General features: G+C 36.4%; 1 protein-coding gene across 24 annotated transcripts in view; it reads left to right on the forward strand.

The window, feature by feature from the left end:
* Nucleotides 1-27,044, forward strand: part of SOX6 (SRY-box transcription factor 6) — a 517,338-nt gene that overhangs the window by 202,861 nt on the left and 287,433 nt on the right. For 14 of the 24 annotated variants that reach the window (XM_058159020.1, XM_058158967.1, XM_058158956.1 and 11 more), the window contains one exon: nucleotides 15,931-16,168. The exons of 2 other annotated variants lie outside the window; for them this stretch is intronic. In XM_058159020.1, the coding sequence (XP_058015003.1) occupies nucleotides 15,935-16,168 (234 nt within the window). In that variant the 5' untranslated portion in view covers nucleotides 15,931-15,934. Of the gene's footprint in view, nucleotides 1-3,823; nucleotides 4,006-14,502; nucleotides 14,591-15,930; nucleotides 16,169-27,044 lie in introns of those variants that run through there. 8 more of the 24 variants (XM_058158977.1, XM_058159006.1, XM_058159040.1 and 5 more) reach the window with 4 other exon arrangements.

A 27,044-nucleotide genomic window follows, 5' to 3' on the forward strand; every position in this document is an offset into this window, starting at 1 on the left:
CAAGATGTGATATCCAGATCCCTTATGTTTAATAACTATATGATGGGTTATATATCCCTGCTTCTGTCATGATTTTGGTTCAAGAGAGTCATGGTTGGAGGCTTCTCAATTCTGTAGACCAATACAATTCCATAATTTTCTTTATACTCATCTTCAGTGGCATCTGGTCCAGGGTTGGGTTCTACTTACCTTTACTACCGGTTCGCAATGGGAGTGTACGTGCTCACTTTGCTTGCTCGTGTGTGCGTGCTTCTGCACATGCGCAGATCACCCATGATGATGTTGTGGCAGGTGGGCAGAGAATCCTACTGGTTTTACTACCAGTTCTATAGAACCAGACCAAACCCACAACTGATCCGGTCAGAATTCTCCTACCTTATCTTAATTCAGTGTTTTTTAGTGTTCAGCCTTCCTTCACACTGCCTTCTCCACAATGGAACTCTTATGTACATGTCTTGGATCTTTTCAAAGATTCTATAAAATCTTAACAAGAGGTCCATTGGACATGAATGGCTAATGCATTCAAATAAATGGATAGACCGATCTAATATGCTTTTTCAGTGCTGCTAAATAAACATTTCAAGGGGTAGATCAATAACAGATTAGAAATTGATTTTCAGGACAACTACTTTGCTATTTGATTTAACTTATTTCAAGGTACCAGCTTAAGATAAGTTGTTCTATTAACTGCTGTACATAGACATGCAGCAATAAAAAAATAGGTGAAGAAAATACTTGTAGATTGAACTGTTCTGTTCAATTGATTCTCCTCAGTTGAATCTTATGGGAATTTTCTTCCATTTTTTGGGGTCTCTTTTTCTTTCAATACAAACCTCCAGTAAAGAAAGACAGACAGAATAGACACACAACACCTTAAATGATTATGCTAAAAGTCCTTTATCTGTAAGCATCCCATGTTTCAACAGAAGGCAGTAAAGTTCCATTCTTCTTCATTGCAGACATCTTTTGCACATGGATAGATGGTTTATAAATCATAAGAATTTGACCACCAAATAATCAACAATGAACATTTTATGTAGTGTTATTTTCCTATAATAAATTATTACCAATAAACAGAAGTGGAAAAAATATTACAACAGAGAGCACAAAGTGAAAAACTGACAGCATTGAGGAAGCTAAAGTTCTTTCAAATACAGATCATATGTTGTATCCTTAAGACATAGGAAAAATCAGGTCAGAAATGAAAACCACAATAGAGAGTAATTTTATTCTCAGCTCTTATATACCACATCAGGCACGAAGAAGAAATGTTTCAGTTTTTTTAATAAGAAGGAACTAAGATTAAATACTAGCATGCAGAGCTTGTTAATTTGAATTAATGGAAAATTAAACAAATAAACATTACATCTGTATATTGAAAAATTATGTAGGCATAAGTTTCATTGATGAAAACTGTAAATTAAAGCCTAATTTTTGTTCTCTTGGATTCTCTTGCTTTTTATATAGTCAAGAGAATAAAATTCACAAGTGTGGATTAATAAGGGTGAGCACTTTTTCATTGAATTAACTTTTTCTTGCAATTTTTGTTGTAAATGTGTGGTATGCTATTTACAGATTTCAAAGAGATCCTAATAGCTAAGATATTCTTAAAGTGCAGTTTAATAAGTGCAGTTTTACTATAAAAATAGTATATGATGCAATTGTCATTGCAAAATAGTATATGATGCAATATATTATATGATGCCAAATATAAAGGGACTTTTAATATAAAAATATGAAGAACCAGGTCCTCCTGAGAAAATTTATGTATGTGGTTGCTAAGAGTTGGTACCAACCTAAAGGCAGATAACCAATCATTCTAAGGTAATTCTAGTAGCTTAATCTTTCTAATATATTAAGTACCTCCCTAAAGATACCTTCAATTCCTGTTTGAAATATTTATATCTATCTATCTATCTATCTATCTATCTATCTATCTATCTATCTATCTATCTATCTATCATCACAAGACAAGCTCAAGATCCAAAATGATCTTGATAGATTTGAACACTGGGTCCTATCTAACAAAATGAAATCCAACATAGATAAAAGTAAGGTTTTATACTTAGAAAAACCAAATATATAGGTATTGACTTAATGCATGTAACTATGAAAGAGATCTTGGAGTTCTAGTGGACAGTCACTTAAATATGAGTCAATAGTGTATGGTAGCAACAAAAAAAGCCAATGCAATCCTAGTCTGCATTAATAGAGGGATAGAAGTTCTAATATCACTTTACAAAACATTAGTACACCACACTTGGAATACTTCATCGAGTTCTTGTCACTACAATGCAAAAAGATTTTGAGACTCTGGAAAAAGTGCAGAGAAGAGCAACAAAAATGATAGGGGGTTTGTCGTGTCCCACTCCTCCGCTGACGGCCGGGTCATGGAAATCCGAATCAGGCTTGCCTCTGCAGCTCTGCCCAAAGTCCTAGCAAAGTCCTCAGAGCAGGCAGGAGACCAGTAAGTGACTTCAGCAAGATAAGTTCGACTTTGCCTGACTCAGAGACTGCCAGAAAGCAGATCCTTTATATAGGCCATGGGGTGTGGCTCCATGACTCAGCACTCATTAAGGCCTGCCCCTCCCTTCCTTCTGTTGCCTCCGCCTATCCAATCTTCTGATGCGAGGGTCACTCCAATCAGCTGTTGTTGGAAGTAAACTTTCCTCAGGCTCACATGCTGTGGAGGAGGGGGAGGGGTCTAGCTGCTCCGTTTGCCTGGGCATGGAGCCAGGGCTGGGGCCGGGGGATGCCCCCTCCTCTGCAGCTTGTCTGGGCGTGGAGCCAGGACTGGGGCCGGGAGGCATACATTCCTCCGTGTTCGGGAGCAGATAAGCAGACCCTGGCTGCGGTGAGAGCAGACAAGACACAACAGGGTTGGAGATTAAAACACATGAAGAACTGTTACAGGACTTGGGTATGCCAAATCTAATGAAAGGAAAGACTAGGGTTGACATGATAGCACTGTTCCAATATTTGAGGGGCTTCTACAAGGACGAGGGAGTCAAAACTATTTTCCAAAGCACCAAAAGGCTTAACAAGAAACAGTGGTTGGAAACTAATGAAGGAGAGAAGCAACCTAGAACTATGGAGAAATTTCCTAATGGTGAGAGCAAGCAACCAATGGAATAGCTTGCCTTCACAGGTTGTGGGTGCTCTGACATTGAATGCTTTCAAAAAGAGACTGGACAACCATTTGTCTGAAATGATACAAGGTCTCCTGCTCAAGCAGAGGGTTGGACTAGAAGACCTCCAAGGTCCTTTCCAACTTTATTATTCTATGCTCTATGTTCTAAATATCATCTCTATGATTTACAGTATATGGTATAGGCCTTAAAAGTTGATATCTAACAGCCTTACTCAAATCTGCTTTAGTAGAGGAGAACAATATTAATTACTGAGCACTTTATGTATTTCTGCTTGACGTATTTAGCACTGAAAAGCGAAGGTGGGCAAACTGCTAACAGGAAAGGATCAGATCACCAAAGAGAATGGTTACCGCATCATTCAGTCTAATCCCCATTTGGAATATTGAATGTTGCTGAGAGGTGTTGGAACAAGATATGGAAATAAGTTCTGAAGGATGAGATCGTGTTGCCTTGGCTTTTTTGCGGTCTTGCATGGTTGTGGAAGTTGTACTGAGTCAAAGAGCAGGCAAGGATCAGCCTGATTCTACGTCATAGTCTGTCAACAGCTATAGTTCATCACCAGTCATAGATTGGCCATTTCCAAAGACACAGGGATTTGTTGGAAGCTGCTCATAGGAGAAAGCAGCTTTTCTAATTTGTCTTTCCTCTGGGCTTTCCTCCTTGCTGTCCAGAAGTCCCCATGTCGTCTTCCCGAGGAGCATTTCAGGACACATGGCAACTGTAGGGGAAGAACAACACATCAATAAAGAAAGCCTTTCTACCTTTTTCTTCCGGCGTGAGTGGAACTACTGCAAAGGCAATTGTTTTCTATGGCATTAACTATGGGATGTATCGATTCAATAATTATTCACTAGTAAGTAATTATTCAATGATAATAATACTTAATAAATAGGACAGCCATATAGCAGGAGTTTATTGTCTGTATATTACAAGAGCACCATTATTTCCAGAACTAGTACTGCTTCAGCTATGGCAATTCAACTCCAGCATCCTTCGTACAAGGCAACCCCCTCCCCTTTTAAATCAGTAGCCAGACTGATTTATTTATTTATTCTTGAGACATTTTTTTTCTTTGTTGCTTTGTGTTAATTATGTTTGCACTTTGTTGCTCACCAGTTCTGTATTATTACAATGGAAGGTGACAATTTGATTGTCATCAGTTGCAGAAACAAGTAATCTTATATTCAGCAAGGTGTCAGGTAACACTACCTCGCAGTACTGAGAGCTCCTGGCAATGTGGTTTGGCACCTATACTTAACTGCTTTCCATGCTTGTGTAACCTTTGCTGAATCAGAAATATTATGCCCGCTAGAAATGTTTTAGACTGGCACGATAGGGTTTAAATTAAACCAATAACCTACAGCTTACATTGCAGCAACTATTGTTTCGTTTGAAAGCAAGGTACTAATTTGGTGGTGTACTATGAAATGATTATATAGGTGAGCTTGAAATTGATACTTTATTCACTTATCTTCAAGAAAACGTTTTGCTGAAATGTAAAATTCAGGTTTGGAAATCAGTATCAAGTTTTTGTGTAAGAAAATTGCTTTGTTAGGAAAACAGTGCTGCTACACCACATTGTTTTGATCACTTAGAAAGAATTTTTGTATAATGCAATATGTTTTCTGCTAGTCCCAGAATCAGAGACAACATATTGTCATGTTTACCAGTTTAGAACAAAGATGAATTTCAAATGCCTTTCATAGCTTCACATCATTATAAGATCCTTTTATGTTCTGTTAAAAAAATAATTCTTTTTTTGAAGAGTTACACTACTAAAATGTAATTATCCAAAGATCTTTGGATTCCCCAAATCAGTTTTGTAGAACAACAGAGACAACTAATAATTTGTAATGAACATAATTGCTGTAAAATGTTTGACTGTGACCTCTCTCTTTATTGATAACTGGTTATGTTTATTTTTTATTTTATGTTTTATTAATTGGACCAAAGCAACACATAGAAGCAAAACCTATGGATAAATCTGTCACTTCTGCCAATCCTATTGTGCCTATTTATGAAAATTCTTGCCCAAGACTGCAATTTTCTTTTCTTTTTTTTTCGTGTTATGAGATGAGAAATCAGATACACAGAGAACACATGGCAGAATCGTACAACTTTCATGGCAGGCATCACAGAGAAGCTAATGTTAAACAGAGGTAGTTTACACGATGTAACATTATCAGCAGAAACAATTCATGAGTCAAAGCATTCCAAAACATATGAGCTGCAATCCGAAGAACAAGCTTAAACTATATAAATAAAGCAACAGTGATATTATCGGCTAGATATAAACTGTAGAGATTAATGTTCAAGAGATCTTAGTTGCTCTTGGAATTTTTGGTCTACAACACATTGTGCTTTATATTCTGGTCTCTGAATTTTTCCATTGTCTTCATTTGTGGAGAGAGTAAGAGAGATAATATATACATATATTTACATGTACGTGTTTTAGCCTGCTTCCTTTGTCAGTTGCTATTAACCAAAAAAATTTTCTCCCTATTTGATGCTTGGGAGTGGCTCTACCTTGTAACTCAGTAAATGGCCTTCTTTAACTAGCATTGGGGCAATGGAGAAAAAGTACATGAAGGCCTCCGAAGCGATGTCTGAATGGTGCAGAAATACTTTGCAAAGTGTCAACATTAGCAAAGATTGTGAGCGCCATTTGGTCTCCATTTGAGACAAGAAAATGCCTTGACCCAGCACTGACACTTTTGATGAGTGCTACTGATAGCAATAAGAGAGGAACACATTATCTCTCAATAAAAATAGCAAGGCAGCTTAGTTCTGAAAGCAGTCCTCAACTTGAGCCTATCTTGTCTTTTGAGCTTGGATCAGCAATATAGTAGACTACCAAGATTTGCATTAGGAAGTTAGCAAAGATTGACTCCATCACCTCTTTCTATCCATAATGGTCTGATCCTCCCAAATCTTCAGTTTTCAGGCTCTCTGCCTAGGTAGGCTTCCATACTGAACATGCTCTCTGCTTTCCAAGCCCCCTCCTTCTTACTAGACATACAATTGATTTCCAAATTCACTGGATGTTTTTCATTATCAAAATGCCATTTTATTTTCCTCCCCACTGTTTTGTTAATGTTATAAGCTTTAGTCTTCATCCCCAATTGTTATAAAGGTTGATAATCTTCTGTAGCATCACACCAATTCAGTAGTGGTTGGGAGAATATTGCTTATACAAGCAAACAATGGAATTATACCCTTCAGATATTTTGTTCTATGAATTTTATTAATTTTCCAGCAGTGATTGTGATCACTCCTATGATTACAGGAGCTTTCATTCAAAATATTAGTGGGCTTCTGTGTCTCATACCCATTTTAGCCCCATGTATGTATTGCCTATCTAGGAAGTGTCTCCTCAGTCTCTGGCTGAGCATGTGTGATTTCACCGAAACATAAAAGTGAATATATATAACAGTGATGGCGAACCTTTGGCACGCATGCCACAGGTGGCACACGGAGCCATATTGGTGGGCATGTGAACTCAGCTCCGTCGTGCGCAGCTGATTTTTGGGCTTTCTGGGCCCACCGGAAGTCAGGAAAAAGGCTGTTTCTGTCCTCCGAAAGGCCTCCGGGGGGTGGGTGGGGAAGGCTTATTTTTCGCTCTCCTCAGGCTCCAGAGCCTTTCTAGGAGCCTGGGGAGGCTGAAAATAGCCTTCCCCACCCCCCTGGAGGCCCTCTGGAGGCCAGAAACGGCCCAGTGGGACAGTAAATTGGCAGATGAGCTGTTTCCAGCATCCAGAGGGCCTCAGGGGGTGGGGGTGGGGAAGGCTGTTTTCACCCTCCCCAGCCTCCTAGAAAGGCTCTGGGGCCTGGGGAGAGTGAAAAATGGGCCTACTGGGCCCACTGTGCCATCCCGTATCAAAAGCGGGGGGAGTGGGGGGGTCGCATGTACATGCGCGGGGGGGTGGGGCACATAGAGTTATGGATGTGGGCACGTGTGCGACCCCCCACACTCCCCCCACTTTTGGCAAACGATAGCAAAAAGATTAGCCATCACCGATATATAACAATAGCACTTAGACTTATATACCACTTTACCATGCTTTACAGTCCTCTCTAACCAGTTTACTGAGTCAGCATATTGCCCCCAACAACCTTGGTCCTAATCCTCGAAAGGATGGAAGACTGAGTCAACCATGAGCTGGTCAGGATCAAACTGCTGGCAGTCGGCAGTTAGTCTTCAATACTGCGTTCTAATTACTTCACCATGGCTCAATACGTGAATGATTGTATATGTTATTTTGATACAGATTCAAGACATTATTTAAAAGTTGATGTTGTGTAATATTTATTAAGTAATTCCTGCCAGATACTAATATGGAATAGTTTGCCCTACATTTGTTTTAATTGTATCATTTTAATTATTTAATACATAGTATGCGTGGGTTGATTTAGCTGAAACGTTTGTTTGTGATTTCTCATCTTTCTTTGCCTGCTTCTACTGTGTTTTGCTGCCATTAGAGGCAGCAAATTTTAATTTTATTTTAAATTTATAAGACAGACTGGATGATGGAGAGGTAAAACCTCAAATACATTACACCGAGAGCATATGCACCAAGACAAATTCCTTGTGTGTCCAATCACACTTGGCCAATAAAGAATTCTATTCTATTCTATTCTATTCTATTCTATTCTATTCTATTCTATTCTATTCTATTCTATTCTATTCTATTCTATTCTATTCCTAAAGCATATAATTAGGAGTTAGGATCCGAATTCTGGAATATGTATAATATTGCTTTATTATTTTTTCATGTTTTTATGTATCTTTTGTTCAGAAAAATTAAAATAGAAGTTCTAATTAATGGTTATTGGTAGTTCTTTTTATGATGCCTAATTCTTATAGATCTCAATGAATATATATAAGCATTTTATCGTGTAATTTGTTTTTAAGAAACAGTTCGATATGGAGATGCCAGTGGGCATTGTACAAACAGCTGCGCAACACATTTGTACTGTAGTTTTTCCATTCAGGAATTATGTCACAATGCAGATCTCACTGTTGATTACTCCTGTACTGTCTCATTCTTGTCATGCATGTCCCTTGTAATTGGATATTATACATTATAATTTTAGGAAGTAACTGTTTGTTCCTAAATATCAGATGGATTACACTATTACTTCAGCAATTAATTATGTGTCTGAATTATGGCTACAGAATATGTTTGGCAGGGAAATGATTCCAAATAATCTGGCACTGAGATTAAGGTTCCATTTCCCCCATTCTAATTAAGTCATGTTTTCTGAAAATTGGTATTCTTCTATGGTGCAGGTGTAGTAAATCATTTCTATGACTTTTTGTGGAGCTGTTTTTGAAGAAAAATGAATCCTATTTCATTGAAAGAAATGAAGCTACATTGGTAATACCTTTAGCCTAAATCTATACATAGAGCAAAAGTGTAGACTACTGTTATAATTCAGGCTGCAGGTGCTCAAAACACATTTTTGAATGGTGGATATCATAATCTACCTTTTGTGAGGCAAGTAGCAAAACAACACAGTGAAGAATAGAGCTGGGTTTTTTTTAAAAAATCTCTTTTCTGGTTTCACTTTCTTTTTGGTCCTTTTATTATAAGAGAAAGGGAAGCAAAACGAGCAAGAATTTTATCTGCACAGTGAAGTGCAGCATGATGTAGGCTGAAGTCAAATTTAGATTCAAGATTGGTGCTTTAAAATTTACATATGCCACAACTTGTGTTTACTACATTTAGTAAATTTATGCTGCAATGCAATTATAACAATACCTGTTAGGGCATGTCAAATTTTTCAGCTTTCAATTTCCAAACATTAAGGCTGCTCAAAGATATTTTGTTTACTTTAATATAATTTAGATGTGCTTGGTAAGTAACTACATAAATATCATAACTTTTTAACATTTTGTTTGTTTCATTTGTGGGCATGCCCCATTAATGGGATAGATGTGTGCAAGATTGCATTGTCAACATATAAAATGGCACTTGTAAGATATTGTAAAATATCTTAGAGGAAAAAAATGGTTGGTAGTAATATCAGTATTCAAATTCTTTTCTTTCAAGATGGAATCCTATGAATTGAAAGAAGGCTAAAGTTCTTGGTTAGAATGTAAATGAGGAGCAACAATGAAAAGATTAAGAAATCTGAACTGGAACAAGATAACCAGAAGGGAGAGCAAACTGAATCACAAGTGAAGAAATATGAAATGTTGAGCAACTTTCCAAGATATATTATATGGCAAAAAATAGAATAGAATAGAATAGAATAGAATAGAATAGAATTTTTTATTGGCCAAGTGTGATTGGACACACAAGGAATTTGTCTTGGTGCATATGCTCTCATTGTACATAAAAGAAAAATACGTTCATCAAGAATCATAAGGAGCAACACTTAACGATAGTCATAGGGTACAAATACGCACAGGTTATCATTGTGTATTAGCCTGCTTCCTTGAATTTATAGAAATGAGCTGAATTATTGTAGCTTCCAGCCTTTGGTGGGAGAAACAGTTGACTGCACCTTTAAAACCCCAGTTCTAAACCTAAAAGATGTTGCATCTGTATACTGCAGAGTAGTCCAGTTTCAAAAGAAGCAACAGATGTTTACAGAATTGTATTGTTATGCACCTATTACTTGCATTGTGAAATTTGCTTTATCTTATTTAAAACTAAGCCTATCTATTTAGCTCTAATGGGATAAATGGATCTGAGTGACTAAATGACTTTCTCTTGAAATAGTGTCAGATGTTGTCTAGGAATTCTATGCCTTGAAATCACAAGTCTTAGGTAAAAACTTTCTATCAGCATATACTTTTTGCAACAGGATCAATATGCAAACTACTTTGCAGAAGTTTGGGTCAGCAGCTTTTATCAAAAATAGTCTACATGTAACAAACTTGTATTGATTAATTTTGGGAACATCGAATATTTACATGGAAATTTTGTTTAGTGACAATAGATTCACGAACTCAAAATTACCTTTGATGTGATAATGATGGGAACGCTAAAAGTGCCATGGCATATGTTTCTGTACTGTAATACTGTAGCATCTTTATATCTTTCAATCTTTCTTCTATATCCTTGAATGTGTATTGTTCAAAAGCTACTTAATGCAGTCACCATGATTCCCTCATATGTGTCTGCTATGCAACATGATGAAATGATTTTTTTTAAAAAAGAAGGGGTATCAAACAAATTGGATGCTTCTCCTTTTATGACTGTACCACTATAGACACTTGTTCAAAGAAAGTGGAATTGGATCGATTTGATTGCATTTAAATTTTTCATGCTTCAGCAGTATGTCTGGTAGCACACTAAAGAAAGAAAACCCCACAAGTGAGAAGAATTTAGAATAATAGAACTTGATTTTGTGCATTATAGCAGTACCATTTAGACCGCCTTAGTTAGGTTGTGTCAGCACTTCCATTATAAATCTCTGTTTTCAGGGGTTATAAGTGGCAGAGATTTTTTTTCCCTATTTTTTTTTTAACAAACAAAAACAAAACTTCTGGAAAGTAGTGATCTGACTGTCATTATAAATTTGTCATGCACAAAGAATTAGTAGGTAAACCAAGCAGTAGCATAAAGTCAAAGTAATCTTAGAAGATGAGTGATTGGTTAAAAAAATAAATAAAACTGAAATACTTCTTAGAGTGCCATGAAATCCCATGGGAACATGTCGATTGTTAAAGTGCATTCATGCTTTTTAGCATGTTCTACCAATTGTAGTCCTTTTCTAATTGTACTTAAAACTGGAATTTCTATAAATCTTTTCTGTAGTGTTTTATTAATTTACACACTGCAGCCACCAAATGGCAAAGGGAATACATATATTACGGGAATAAATAGGCTAGGGCAGGGGTCTCCAACCTTGGTCCCTTTAAGACTTGTGGACTTCAACTCCCAGAGTTCCTCAGCCACCTTTGCTGGCTGAGGGACTCTGGGAGTTGAAGTCCACAAATCTTAAAGGGACCAAGGTTGGAGACCCCTGGGCTAGGGTGTGATTTTCAATATGGCACAAGACATAATTATTACATAATCCCATTCCTCTGAGGCCAGCCCTCTTTTGTAATTGCAGTGCAGGCTGCCCTCCAACATACACACTGGAGGTAAGCCCCACTGCACTCAGTAGGACTTAGCTTCAAGTGAGTATATTTAGGATTGTGCTTTTGTGGCAGTGCTTTTGCTAAACAAGTAGCATGAATCATCTCTATAGAGTATTGTGTATCTCTTCTCAGTCTCTAAGTTCTGTTTCTGTGTTTTATTAAGTATGGACAAGGAGTGTTTGTAGAGATTTTCAGTCATTCTGGTCATGGTTGTCTCAAAGATGCTTTTCCAAAAGGCAACTGGACTATGTTTTTGAGGAAGAAGATGTTTGTTTCTCATTCAAGAAGCATCATCAGTTCTAAGTGATGAAGCTTCTTGGATGAGAAACAAAATGTCTTCTCCCTCAAAAATAATAGTCCAGTTGCCTTTTGAAATAGCATCTTTGAGACATGAAGAAGGAGAAGGGTTTCTAGTGTAGCAAGAGGAGTAGTGTGTGTGTGCTTTTTTTTAAACCTTACCTCAAGTAAGGTATCTCCAACTAAGCAAAAAGTTTTGAATTGAAGTTGAAAGTTATGAATAAAGAAGCAAAATAGTTCAAGATCTAGTGCTTCTTTCCTCTCGTGTTTTTAAATAGAGAAGGTATGAATGTACAATACTTATTCCAGTGATAGCTAACCTTTTCTGAACCAAGTGCCCAAAGCGCATGTGCGCAAATGGGCATACGTGTGACCGAACCACCAAAATGCAATGCAAGCGCAACCCTGCGCATTCCCCTCTGCACAGGTGGCCCCTGAGCATGTGGCCTGCCCCCGCACATGCACACAGCCCCCTGCACACACCCCACCCCCTTGCTTGGCCCCACATGTGCTCCCCTGGTGCATGCGCGGCAGAGACCCAATGTCCACCTGGCCGGTGGGAGGCGCATGTGTATGCGCGGTGGAGCTGAACTGGGGCGACAGCTCACGTGCCCACAGGGAGGGCGCTACATGCCATCTGTGGCATGCGTGCCATAGGTTCGCCATTACAGACTTATACTCTATAAACATACCTGGGTAAAGCAAGCTGAACTGCAAGAAAATTATTATTTTTTCTTGTTAAAGCAAATTTCACAGTCTATAAAGCATAGTTATGTTGTCTTTAACACTTCTCCGGTGATACGAACATTGGGTATTCTGTTTATGAACAAATTAAAAAATGGCAGAAGGAAGGAAAGAAAGATGGATGGATGGATGGATGATGGCTCTATCTGCTGTGTTGGTTGTTTTGAGAGAATAGCGTTCTTCCCCATCCCCCAGAATGGTCACTTGAGGAATTATCCGAAGCCTGTTTATGAAACAGGTGAAGTCTTTCCAGGCTAATTATATTCAGCATGTAATTTCTAAACTTCACTCTGAATTTTGATTTTCAATTAACATTCCCAATTTGAAGATAATTTTCTATTTAATATAATTGCAGGAAATAATTTATTGGCTGATTAGGACTGAGGGCCCGGCCTTTCTTAAGAAAACACTGCCTAACAAACCAGCCTTTAAAAATCATCTCAGAGCTTTAGACAGATTTAACCTATTTTTGCAGCTGCACAGTTGCATATAATTAGGTTTGTGCACTGTTATTCATTGGTGCAGTTTGTAGTTGGAATTATTCTTACGAGACATTTTCATTCCTGGGTTTGTGTCATGATTAATTTAAACTGAAAAATGCAGCCAAAATGTATTCCTTCTGGAAGACGTCAGTCCTGTTTGTAATTGGAAGATGCCTGCAAAGACTCAAGTGAATAGAATCATCTTCCAAAGAACTGTTTTAAAGGCACCTTTGTATTAAATCTCTGACAATATATTCACAATTTCAGTGTGCAGAATAAGACATGGGTATAGTCTGTTTATTGTCTTTGAAATAAAGTATTTCGTCTTGCACCCTGATTCTAAATATTTGTTATGACTTATCTGTGTGCAATACCTATATTACAGTTAGACCATGCTCTTCTTTGACAACAGTTGTTTTTTGCTTTTGAAATGTACATAATATTCAGGCATCTGCTTCTTAGTTGTTTATATTGTAAGTCACTTTTAATGTAGCATCTTAGATGATACTTCTATGTAACTAATTCTCATGGCAGAGATGTCAGCCTAAACATCATTATAATTATTTATAAGGGTTTTTTTCTCCTTTTGCTATATATTGATATTGTTATATATTGCAAAATTATTCAGGGAATCTATAATGCTTTCATTTAAAAATGAATAAAATTAGATGATTCATTATTATTATTTTTTCATGTAGGATACTAAATCTAAGTCTTCTCATTAATAGTGAGAAATTTAATAGTAGCTGTTAAATCCTATGTGAAAGTTGGTCTGCTACATTAAAACCTACTGTTTAAATTGGAATTAACTTAATTATTACTATTTTTTACACTTGATATTTCTTTCACTGTAATATTCATGAAAGCATGTGTCAGATTTGTAAATTTAACTATTACTCTCAGATTTCCAGGCTCCTTAATCAGTAATTATTTGTCTATAGAAACAGTACTACTGAGTTAATGATTTGCTAATTTGGAAAATGCTCATGTGGTTTCCCTTGTTAACTGATTTGCGCATTTTAAAGGAAATTGTATGAAATCAATTATTATTAAAGAGTAATTAAGGTGGAGACCTCATTCTAGAGTTGTTGAAACAGTTTTAGCAAAAATGATATATCTTGAGATTTTAGAAAATTTAGAATCACTGCAACATTTCAATTTTTACTATAATAATTTATATTTTATTAGCATTATATTTGATTCTATTCTGGTGGAAAAAGTTTAAAGGTTAAGACCAAAAAGTTAGATATATATATAATGGAGATATTAACGGATATTATAGAGATATTTTTTAATATTTCTTTTTATTTAATTGTATTTCAAATGTTATGCCCCTTGTTTGAAATAAATAATAGTAAAAAATTGATACCTCTGATACCTTCTTATACAAAAATTGTATAACTCTGAAACACCATTCAAGCTATACATTATTCAGTAAGATATACATAGCATTATGTCACTTTTCTGCATTAATATTACAGGACTTTGTTAACAAAATCACACTATAATGGCCCTACCCTCTGGATTGGGAGCAGGTTGGGAAATATTTTCCCTAGGAAAAAAAGAGTTTTAATGAACAGAGGTTACTATGATGATTGAGCAATCACTTGAGGGGCAAAACTCACAAATATTTTATTTTCCCAAAATCAGCATAAAACCAATGGCAAGAATTTTTGTAGCTATCTTGATCAAATTTGGAAACCTGTTGGAATTGCTGTCTCTCTTCTTCCAGGAGCTGGAAACCACTGTTGATATTCTGATGGATAGAACTTTTTTAAAAAGTGATTTTCAGACCCTTGAAGAAAAGTACCACAATGAAAGTAAGCATTCAAAAAATTGGCTAGAATAGCTTACAACAGTTGCAGCAAACATCTGTCTGACTATGTTCATTAGCCAATTCATATATTACAATTATTTTCCCTTTAGGAAGGAAATCATCTTAAATAGCAATGTGAGTGACAGGATCTTCTGTGTGCTATTTAATGCTGACTGGCAGAAGTATCTACAGACTTTAATCTATGCATAGATAGGGACCATGACTTCTTTAAAACTTTGAAGATGACTGTCTATGGAAATTCTCAGTCACCCAGCTCATGGTTGTCCTTGTCAAGAGACAACTGGACTTCCTTTCTTTTTTTTTCTTTGAAGACATTTCACTTCTCATTCAAGAAGCTTCTTCAGCTCTGACTGGATGGTGAAGAATGGAAGGATTTATATTCCTTGCAGACAGCTGGTCATTTGCTTTCTTTTAGAGAGTTGTTGAGGCCACCCGGAGGTATATTTGTGTCTTCAGGGTCACCTGAGTAGTGCAAATGGATTTGGAACATTCTTGGAATTGCTGAATGTGTTGTGAAGATAGATGATGTTGTACCCGTCTCCCTCTGTTGAGAGAGGGCTGTTCAATTTTGACATAGATGGCCACTTTGACCCCTCTTTCAAACCAGTGGGCCTCTCTGTCCAAAATGTGGACTTTGCTGTCCTCAAAAGAATGGCCTTTGTCTTTTAAATGAAGATCGACTGCTGAATCTTACCTTGATGGGTTTGTTCTCCTATATTTGTCCTCCTAACAAACCCATCAGGACAAGATAAATTCTTCAATTTCCCCACCATTTAGTCAGAACTGGAGAAGCTTCTTGGATGAGAAGTGAAACATCTTCAAAGAAAAACCAGAAAGTCCAGTTGCTTCTTGAAAAAAGCCCCTTTGGGGCATTATGAAGATTTACTTAAGGTCAGTAATATCATCTCTGAATTCCAAGTTTCCTGTCTCCCTTCCCTGCAAAAGGAAATGGGTGTGGTGTGAACATAAAATGGCCATGGAGGTGCAGAATCCAGTGACCTGAAGTGGCCAGTTGGAGCCCCAAATGTTGCCAACTTTAATGGCTTCTCCATGAATTGTGAATTTGTTCCAGACTACATAGGCTAGAAAAAAAAAACCTATTTCCATGCCAGAGTGCCTTAACCTGACTTCAGCAACCAATTTGCCATAAAATGTATGCTTTATTGTATTACCTCAACAAACTCTTAGTCGGTCATCTTTTCACCATGATAAGCAGGCTACAATTTGCATATTTCTCAGCCTCAGAATGCATTTGTTAAGTTTACAATCTTATCTTTCTATTTAATAAAAAGCGTCTGTGTATTTCCTTTGCTTATTTTTTAGAAGAATGTCTTCCAAGCAGGCCACCTCTCCATTTGCATCTGATGGAGAGGGAACAACAACCCAGGACTTAGCATCACAGGAGCAGGAAGACGACAACAATGAAGAACTTGTCACTTCCCATCTGCCTCTGCACACCATATTGCACAACAAACCTCACTCTGAAGAGCTCCCAGCTCTAGTCACTACAATCCAACCAGACTCAGACTGGAACAGTGTTATCTCAACTCAGCATAGGATGGTATGTCCCGAAGGGGTGGTACATTTTGAGTCATCGTTTAGGGCAGCTTTCCTTATCTTTTTGAGATTGTACTGTGGATTGGTTTGACTATTATAAGAAATTATATTAGCTTCTATTTATAAATGATTCCCATCTCTGCCAGATTCACCTTATTTTTTCTTGAGATAGTTTTTTATTTAAACTTGGGTAAGGTTAAAGAAAATAAGCCAGATTCATGAACTGTTATTTTGAATTTGGAGAACACATCAATTTACAGCTTATCTAAAATGAAAGCAAGACTTTCCAGTTGGTCCTTTCAGCAGAATCAGAGTGCAATAATTTTGTTTGTATTAAACCATGGCTAAGTTGTATGCTTGAATATAATGAATATGAAAGCAGCAAGCTTAATAGTTCTTTTTCTTGGATATCAATATACAAGTTTTTCCCAGTAAGGCTTCTTGATTAGTTTGCCTTAAAAAAAAGAAATATATAGATGTTGCTGTTTTCTGATTTAACTTTTAACATAATAGCTATTGGTTAATTGATACAGTTAGTTGATTTTTGGACAGCCAGATATTTTATTGTTTTAACGGTAGTATCTTTTCTTCATGTTAGCAGAATTATCTGCCCTCCAACTTTGGGAAAATGTTCGGCCTGATCTTTAAAATCTAATTTCTGAAGGCCTTCAGCTCTGCTCATGTATCAGCACACAATATTAACATTGGAAAAATGCAGGGTCTCTCTCTAAATTGCTGCTGTTTGAGAACTTCTGAGTTGAAGTTTGAAATGACTGTGATTCCATTCTACAGCATGTAGATAACAATGATAAAAGTTCCTTGTTGTTGCATAAGTTTGGGAAATGGAGAAGAGGCAGTAAGAAAAGCTTTGAAGTAGAAAAGCTTCTGTAGAATCATAGGATAGGAAGTACTTGATTGCCAGATACTTTAAATCCTGAAATTAGAGGACATTCCTCTCCAGAGAGACTGTTCGTGGTGGCTGAAAATTCTTATTAATGTTAGTCTAATTTTTTTCTTATAAGCCCATTAATGGGATACAAAATGAAAAACAATGCAGTCACAGCTATTTAGATGCTACAGTAAAGTATGTGTTTTTGATGAAGAGGATTTTGACTTCTGAGGCAAATGTTATACTGCTTGATTATTTATATGGATAACATAATCAATCCTACAAGTATCCCTTTGAAATATTATATATATATCAATATAAATATATCCCTTATAGATAAGCAGCCTAGGAGGGAGGAAACAGTAGGAATCAAGCCTCTATCAACCAGCATGATGACAGAAAAAACAACATAGCTAATTATTACAAGTGGGAAACGGCGCAATGGCCAAATTGATTAATGGCATATAAAAGGCAGAGATCTCTGTAATGTTTAATACTCTGACGATGTCAGCAGATGACTGACAAAAGCTTAGTAGAATAAAATTTTAATTATTTTAGTTTCGGAGTTCACAGAATGTCTGTTTCTTTTTTTTACAAATATACCTGGAACTATTTTTAGAATAATTTGTTTTATACACACACACACACACACACACACACACACACACACACACACACACACACACACACTCTCTCTCTCTCTCTCTCTCTCTCATTTTATATATTGGTAATACTAAGTTGCAAGTGGAAAAACCTCCTTTTATCCCCTAAATATGTAAGGTTTCTATTTTATAAGTGTGTTGTCATAGCATTTTTATGGCATCAATAAACACATAAAGTAACAGACATTATCTTAGTAGTATGGTGGGCAGACTCAGATTTTGCTGGAAAACTTGCCAAAAATTACAGTGTCAAATAATTTGGTTTATTGTGCTCTTCCAGTGAAAAATAATAATCTATATACTCTATTTTTAAAAAAATGGGTAGCCACAGGAGTATTGCTGAAAGAGACTACATGCTGGATGTGCTTTTTCCCCTCTTCTCCTTCTCTAAAATGTAGGCTTTACCCCAGTGGTGGGATTCAAATAATTTAACAACCGGTTCTCTGCCCTAATGATTTCTTCCAACAACCAGTTCACCAAACTGCTCAAAAAGTTAACAACCGGTTCTCCCGAAGTGGTGCGAACTGGCTGAATCCCACCACTGCTTTACCCCCCTCCCTTCTCTGTTCTCTCTTTTAGTATATTTCTTTTTAGAGGAATAGCTTCTTTAGCTATTTCTTTTTAGAGGAATTGACTTCATTACAGGGCTTCTTACTTCAAAAGCTCCCAAATTTATGAAATCATATACCCACTTATTAGAAGTCTAGTTGAATTTAATAGGACTGAATTCTTACTAGAGATTTAAAGTTTTTTTTTTTACAATGAATCTCATTTCTTAGTTTTGCTTATTTTTTCTTGCTCTTCTTGAGGATACAATAATGATAGGATCAGTTTTGTTGGTTTAGTACCACACTACTATCTTGCAATCACAGATTTAGACGTTGCTGATCATTTTCAGGTAATGATCTCCAATTGGCTAGCCACTTGCCAAGCATTGTATTTAAGGATGCCTCTCCTTGCCACAAGTTTGCCTGTCGCCTACCTGTATGCTTTTTTGTGTGCAATATCTGAACACCGAAGTTGGAACCAACATTCTGCTCTGGCTCAATGCCTCTGAATTGATTTAGTATATAAGCTGAGACAGCTAAATGTCTTGCTCCTTACATCATCCCTCAGTGTAATCTCTCATCTGTCTCTCTGATCAGGTGACATCAAGTGTGTCAGTTAGGCAGCAGTTACTTTCTGATGGCTTGCCATTTTCTGCCCAGTGCCTGGCCTCATCTGACGCTACATATGGGATGATGTAGGAGCAAAATTTGGTGCTGACTTGGATACTGAGGGGATGCAAGGATGATGCATCATCTTTTTAATAAAGATTTTTGGCTTTTTGTTACTGTGCAAACTTTCCAAGAAGATGCAGATGTGATGGTATTTCAGTAAAATGTATCCTACTCCATAGTTGTGGAGTAATTCCAAAAAGGATTCCCAGTTCTGCTGTGCTTCCCTAAGGCACAAACTAAGTTCCCTAAGTTGCTTATACTATGTAATAAGAGAAAAAAAGTACCTCTGAATCCAGTTGCCTTATTCAGTTAATGAGATCAATCTATATATATAAAAGCCAAATACCATTCACTCATCATAAAATCTCCAGAACGGTAAAGCCAACAATCTTGAAATTTGGCACAAATGTTCCTCTTGGCTTCTAGGTAAGAATCCTTTCTCACTAAGAAAGGATTTTTTGAAATGAGCATCAGATCATTAGTATTTATATACGGTATTACATTCACACACTTTGATGCTAAGGAGTTAGACATTCTACTCTCACTCCCCATCTGAAAGGAACTCTGTCCCAACTGCCAGTTGCCTTATATCAACACGCTCTGATGCTACCCCTTTGCTAAACTGGGCGTGGGCATGGCCAGCACGTAACCCATCTGGCTTGCGGGCTGGGACATTCTACTCTCCCTTCTCCTCTGTTCCAACTGCCAGTTGCCTTATATTAACACAGTCTGATGCTACGGAGTTACACATTCTACATTGTTTCACGCTGTAAGTGTCAATTTATCATGCCCGATCCCATAGTTTCATAGTGAAGCATGGGCGTCCAGCTAGTCATTTATAAAGTAACTGCAAGGAAATGCAAAAGGAGACAGTATAAGGCCTGTGGATGCTTTATTCTTCCTTCAAGATTTTCTATTTCTATGGAAAAATTAAGCTTCACATCAGTTCTAGCATTTTCAAGAAGCTGAAAGAGACACAAGTTACACCGTTATCAGATTTTTGAATCACCTTTGAGAGGCTTAGCTGAAAATCATTACTGATCTCATGGCCCCCTAGGCTAAGTAATTTCATGTAAGCAAGGGCTGACTATTTGGTACAGATCTGATCTTTAAAAGAAAATTATCTCAATAAATACTGTCTATCTCATGGAAAAGTGTTATAGCTTATAACATAGTTAGATATGTTCTATCATAGTGCATCTAGATCTTAGTTGAATGGCAGGCTGTTCATGGCATTCATTTGATCAAACCCTTTTGATCGTTATTGACATTTTTTAGTTTGTGTGCCTCATTTAGGACAAGAAGCTTTGTGTTCACAGTTATGTGTTCAGTGTTCTTACTTTTCGTATCAGTTCATATTTGATGGGCAGTATTTTGAAAAAAGAAAAATTATGCTTCCATGTTCTAGGCATTAACACTTTGATGTTGTGTGTGAAACTTTGAAATGGCAAAGGTCAGGAGATAAACATGTATTTTTTGGCTACTACTCATGTGGGATCAATGTAAGGTGTGAAGCCCATACAACTGTTTTTTCTGGACATGACTGTGGAAGAAAAGATTCCCAATCATTTCTTGAGAACAAAGTACTAATTCTTAAATTATAGACAGTGAAAACATTATAGAACTCCATCTGAGGCCTTTTGATGAGTGGTTGAAGATTTTAAATAATAAGCTTTCTCCTTACGTATTTAATCATTTCTTTCACGTCTTATATTAAGAAATAAAAGTATGGTGGCAGTGGAAAAATGGTGGAAAGCATACCAAAAGGTTGTAGGGAGGTGATGATGGAAAGGTATAGAGGAGGTATACTTCAGGAGTAACTGTTCTTATAGATCAATAAATATGCCCATTTATAGCTGCAGCACAGGGTGATTTTGTAATCAGAAGTTTATTGTGCCTATCCTTTATATTATGTTGATAAAGATTTACTTACATATGAAATGATATGCAGGAAGGATTGAAAGTGAGAAATAGTGCTGCTACAGATGGAAGAATATGTCACTTTCGTCATTTCTTCCATATATTTTACATCATCTTTAGAAGTACATTTTAAAATTTGTACTTATTTCATATTCATTATGTTTTATATACATGTTTTGTCTGTGTATCTATGTAGATGCTTCAATACATCATTTATTTTGTTGTATAGTACTTTTTTGTATTTTTAACCATAATGTTATAGATGTATTCTTGTAAATATCATTCCTGGTATATGGATTTTGGTAGATAGTTTTAGAAAATTGCAAAATTCATATACTGATTTGTAAAGTGAAAATATGGTGGATTTATAACAAAGGGCAAAGTTTAATTTACTTTCTAATCCCTAATTCTTAAATGAGAACTGAATTACGGAGTAGTTTTTTAGAGCATAGAATTTATTTTATTTATTAATTATATTTATATAGCCATTCAAATCTATGATGGACCCTCCAAAAGCTATTTATGTTCTGGTTTTAAAGTTCTGACTTATCCCTCCCACAATCACGTGAACACAATTTGGACCCTTGGTGACTGGCCATTTATTGCTGTTTGTAGTGCCCCAGGGTCATATGTCAGTGATTTACAACTTTTTTTTTTGCCAGAGATTGGTGTTTACTTCCAGTTCTGACAGAAACTGGCCCATAGCAAACAATGGGTTTACTTAATGATTGTGGTATTTTCTTAACAATTGCTACTATAATAGTCTTAAAATGGGTCTGGTCATGTGATGGCCCACTTTATCACAACCTACAACAACCTCTACTTGTAAGTCAACAGTTTTATTTGAATTAAATCAAACATATACTAAAAAGAGGCAGATGGCATAGTCTTCAATGAATTAGTAGAAATCACCGCTAGTTTGTAAAAATTACTACCTACGTGAATAATCTTTTCATACCAAGTATAATAATTGAGATATTTTGATTAATTTATTAATTAAAATATTTCTTCTTCTGCCATGAAATTAACAGCTCATGTAATATCTAAAGCACTATACATCGATTTTAATATTTAATGTTTAAAGCATATGTAGCATCATTTATAGGTAAGAAATAATTATCAAGTGCCAGTTCCTAAACGAATGAGGTTATTAATATTAAGAACAACGTGAGTTCTGGTCACACCAAGGACAAGTCACAAACTGTCCAATATCGCCATTCCCAGAAGATTGTTCTGAAGCTTCCAGGAATGGCCTTGCTGAAATTGTTGCTGAGATGCTATACTGCTAACATGAGTAAATCATTCATGTGAATAGTTACATATTGGGGCCAATTAATGATTTATCAGTTAACGCCATCTAATGCAGCTATGCAAGATTTAATAAAATAAGGAATATGAAAAAAATGCCTTAATTTCCAGCATTCTGAATAGGAGCACTTATCTGACTTACAGTATAAGATCATAGTAACATAATATATTAAATATCCTGTATATTTAACTTATATGTATCATTAAATCAATTGTATAAATGAAAATTGTTTTCAAACTTTTAGGAATTGTTTTTTTACTGAATACTTTGTGTGTTTTGAATATTTGGAAGCCAAAATATTTTGCTTTAAAGTCCCCTCTAATATTTATTTATTTATTTATTTTTATTTATTTTGTCATAACAATATATAAAAGCATCACACAAAAGATTATATAGTATATAAACATGTATATGAGGAAATATAAGGAGGTATAAGCATATATATATATAAGAAAAAAAAGAAAAACAATAGGACAGGAATGGTAGGCACATTTGTGCTCTTACGCACGCCCCTTATGGTCCTCTTAGGAATGGGGTGAGGTCAATAATAGAAAGTTTTTGGTTAAAGCTTTTGGGATTATGGGAAGAGACCACAGAGTCAGGTAAAGTGTTCCAAGCACTGATGATTCTGTTACAGAAGTCATATTTTCTGCAATCTAGATTAAAGCGATTAACATTAAGTTTAAATCTATTGGTTGCTCTTGTATTACTGTAATTGAAGCTGAAGTAGTCTTAACAGGAAGGACATTACAGTAGATGATTCTATGAGTTAAACTTAGGTCTTGTCGAAGGTGATGGAGTTCTAAGTTTTCTAAGCCTAGGATTTCAAGTCTGGTGGCATAAGGTATTTTGTTGTTTTCAGAGGAGTAGAGAATTCTTCTTGTAAAATATTTCTGGACATGTTCAATTGTATTGATGTCAGAAATGTGGTATGGGTTCCAGACAGGTGAACTGTATTCAAGGATTGGCCTAGCAAATGTTTTATATGCTCTGGTTAGTAGTATAGTGTTTTTGGAAAAGAAGCTACGCAAGATTAGGTTTACAACTCTTAGAGCCTTTTTTGCTATGTAATTGCAATGGGCTTTGGCACTTAGATCATTTGATATGAAAACTCCAAGGTCTTTAACAGGGTGGGGGTTATCTGTACGGTAATGTCCATCAAGCATGTACTTTTTTTTAATTTGCATTTATATCCCGCCCTTCTCCGAAGACTCAGGGTGGCTTACACTATGTCAAGCAATAATCTTCATCCATTTGTGTATTATATACAAAGTCAACTTTTATTTCCCCCAACAATCTGGGTCCTCATTTTACCTACCTTATAAAGGATGGAAAGCTGAGTCAACCTTGGGCCTAGTGGGGCTTGAACCTGCAGTAATTGAAAGCAGCTGTGTTAATAACAGACTGTCTTATCAGTCTGAGCCACAGAGGTCCTTATATGATGAATTTAACAAATGGGAGGTGCATTTAGAAATTATTTTTGCACTCATTCTTCATTTAATAAATGTTCATGGAGATTCTTCATTTGATAGATTCAGCAACAGGCAACAATTTCTATGTTAGTCCTGGAGTAGCTTCAGCTTGAATAATCACCATTCATGTAGATATTCAATGGAAAGGGTCTTAACAATTGGAGAAGGCGAATCGTCATTATACCTTAGAAGTGATAAGTTTTGATGCTCTTGTTCCTGAAAAAAATTGGAGCAAAAATATCTTTAAAGGTACATTTTAAGGTGTTGATAGATATACAAATTATGTCTTTTGTTTTCATGTACTTGAGAACAATGTAAATAATTAAAGAACCATGATGGCTCAGGGGTTAAAATGCAATATTGTAGACTGACTCTGTTCACTGCCATTTCGATTCTCAAGGTTGACTCAGCCTTCCATCCTTCTGAGATCAGTAAAATGAGGACCCAGGTTGTTGGGTTGGGGACCCAAATTCCTTGTGTGTCCAATCATACTTGGCCAATAAAATTCTATTCTATTCTATTCTATTCTATTCTATTCTATTCTATTCTATTCTATTCTATTCTATTCTATTCTATTCTATTCTAAATGAGGACTCAGGTTGTTGTGGGCAATGTACTAAGTCTGTAAACCGCTTAGAGAGGGTTGTAAGTGCTATTGCTATTGCTATTGCTAAGACAGAGAAATAAATGTTTAGAACTGGAATTAAAGAGTTTGGAGCATTTATTGCAGAAAGATTAGTTTGAAAAGCAAGAACAATAATAGAATATAATAGTAGCATATGCACATGATTCTGTTTGGATCTAGACTTGGTGATCTGGAAAAGAGTATTTTTTATCTCAGATTCAGAATTTCGCTTTTCAGTTCAGAGCCTGTATTAAAATTCACTGATTGCCAGTGAAAATCAACAAATGGCTGTTTTTTGGAAGTATATAAATAGTTGAAGAATAATTATACACTGTGACATAATGATTTCTCTAGAGTCATATAAAGTAAAGATAAATAACTAAAAGCTTTTTGTATGTGCAAAATTTTTAATTATTCCATTGTTCCCTTGTATCACATTCCACAACTCACAAATAAGTTGGTAGTAGACAATGCTGATTGCTACTGGCCAATCAACTTGGATAAAAACTGTCTAAAGGTTGATTTTTAAAACATTTATGAATGCACTAAAATATAAATTATCATAGAAAACAATGGGAAAATAGGCCTAGCCTCATCCACTGAACAATAAGTTTGTTTAAATAAGAATCTGGTATCAAAACCACTTTTTCTTAGTTAGATAAGATAGATTAATTAGCTTTTAAACTTATAATTATATATTCTGAGGAATTGAGCCAGCGAATGAACAAGGCAAAAAACAGCCACCATTCCTTTCAACTACTATCTTTCTAAGTCAGAAAATAAACAAGCCAGGAAGGCAACTACATTTTTTTTTATTCCTATGATTTTATTCCTATCATTTTTTCCCTAAAGTTCATGATTTTTAAACATACAATTAAACATTTTGTTGGCAAAATAAATCATGCTCCCTTTGCTTAATTTTTTTCTTATACATGGAGTAGCTGCTGATTCCTTTTAACTGCAGTAAATACAAGGGGATTCACAGAATGCATACCTACTAAGTCTCCAAAAAGATTACTTATGCTTAGCTTCAGCAGAGTAATATGCACACTCATATTCAAACTCGCCAAATTAACTAAACCAAGATTGTACTAGTGATCTTTGCATTTGCACCAATTGCATGCTAATCACAATATACACAATATACACATTTGTTTTATTTGCTGGCAAAATAAGCACAAATCCATTGCACATTGTCTACCCTCTTGAAATCTAATTTCTTCATAGCAAAGAAATAAAACAAAGCTAAACAAAAGAGTGATTACTCACGAACAGGCTGGAAAGCTTGCATGGGTGAGTAGCTGTCTTCTTCTATGGCTGCGTGCTTAAGTACTGCTTTCCTCCCAGTTCTCTACACGTTCGTCTCCTTCTCACCACCACCCCTCCCACCCTGTTAACAATACTGAGGTCTGGACTGTTCCTGCTGTCAGAAAAAAGTTTGAAAAAAGGCCAACCAATTACATACCAACAAACAGCAGTACAAAGGATTCTTGGAACACTCAAAGTTCTGCTGCTTTGTTCTAAGTGCTTTGTTTATAGCTTGGAACCTTTGAAACATGATTTCGGCTCAGAATATTTTCAGACCAAAACTTTTTGCACATCCTTATTTATACATTCTGGTTTGGAAAAAAGGAAATCAGAAATCAGTTGGATCAGAGGGCTAATGCTAATGCTTTATAGAAACTATTGTAGCTGCCTCAGCAAAAATGGTAGAATTTTACGAGGATAGGTTTAAAAAACCCAGTAAACAGTAAAAAAAGAAGTGGTTATAAAGGTCCTTATTTCTTACTCAGGTGGCACTAAAAATAGATATTGGTTGATGTTGTGGTCCGCCAGCAGCCTGTGGAGCTGGCAGCAGAGTCGGACAGTGAGGAGGTTGGGGAGGAACATGGACTAGTCGTGGAGCTCTGCGTCAGAGGCAGAGATGGGGCCAGGGCCATCTGGGAGTGATGCGCGGACTCTGGAGCCTCCAGAGTTGGATAGCAGAGAGGCAGAGGAGCAGGAGGAGCCTGTTTCTAGTGCGCGCATGCACAGAGCTGCCAGAAGGCATGAACAGTTAAAACAAAAGGGACAAAAAAGGCCTGGAGATGATTGGCCCCTCCCATAAGGCTTAAAAGATTGAGCAAAGGCAATGGGCACTTTGAAGGAAAGCAACGTTGTTAATTCTGTTCCCAGTCAGCATCTCTGTTTGAGTCTGGAATCCATGTGGCTTTGCCAAGTAGGTCTTTGGCAGAGTGTCAAGGGAGATAAAGATTGGTGATTATCCCGAAGGATTTCTCCCGAAGGACTTTTTGCAACTAATTGGGACTCAGCTGTGAATGAATATAATTCACAGCTGTTGCAATAAAAGAGGTTTTTGGGACTACTCATGTTTTAATGACTCAGGAAGCCTAGGTCACAACAGGTGAGAGCAAGTAGTGGCAGAAGAAATACAGGTAGTCCTCAAGTTACGACCACAATCAATCCAAAATTTCTGTTGTTAAGTGAGAAATTTGTTAAGTGAGTTTTGCCCCATTTCACGACATTTCTTGCCTCAGTTGTTAATGGAATCACTGCATAAGTTGGTAACCCGAATGTTAAGTGAATCTGGCTTCCCCATCTACTTTGCTTGTCAGAAGGTCGCAAAAGGGGATCACATGACCTTGGGACACAGCAACGGCTATAAATATGAACCAGTTGCCAAGCATCAAAATTTTGATCACATGATCATGGGGATGGTGCAACAGTCATAAATGTGAAAATGGGTTTTCTTTTTGAGTGCCGTTATAGCTTTGACTGGTCAC

Source organism: Ahaetulla prasina, chromosome 1, assembly GCF_028640845.1.
Source record: "Ahaetulla prasina isolate Xishuangbanna chromosome 1, ASM2864084v1, whole genome shotgun sequence".
In the NCBI taxonomy this organism is placed as follows: domain Eukaryota; kingdom Metazoa; phylum Chordata; class Lepidosauria; order Squamata; family Colubridae; genus Ahaetulla; species Ahaetulla prasina.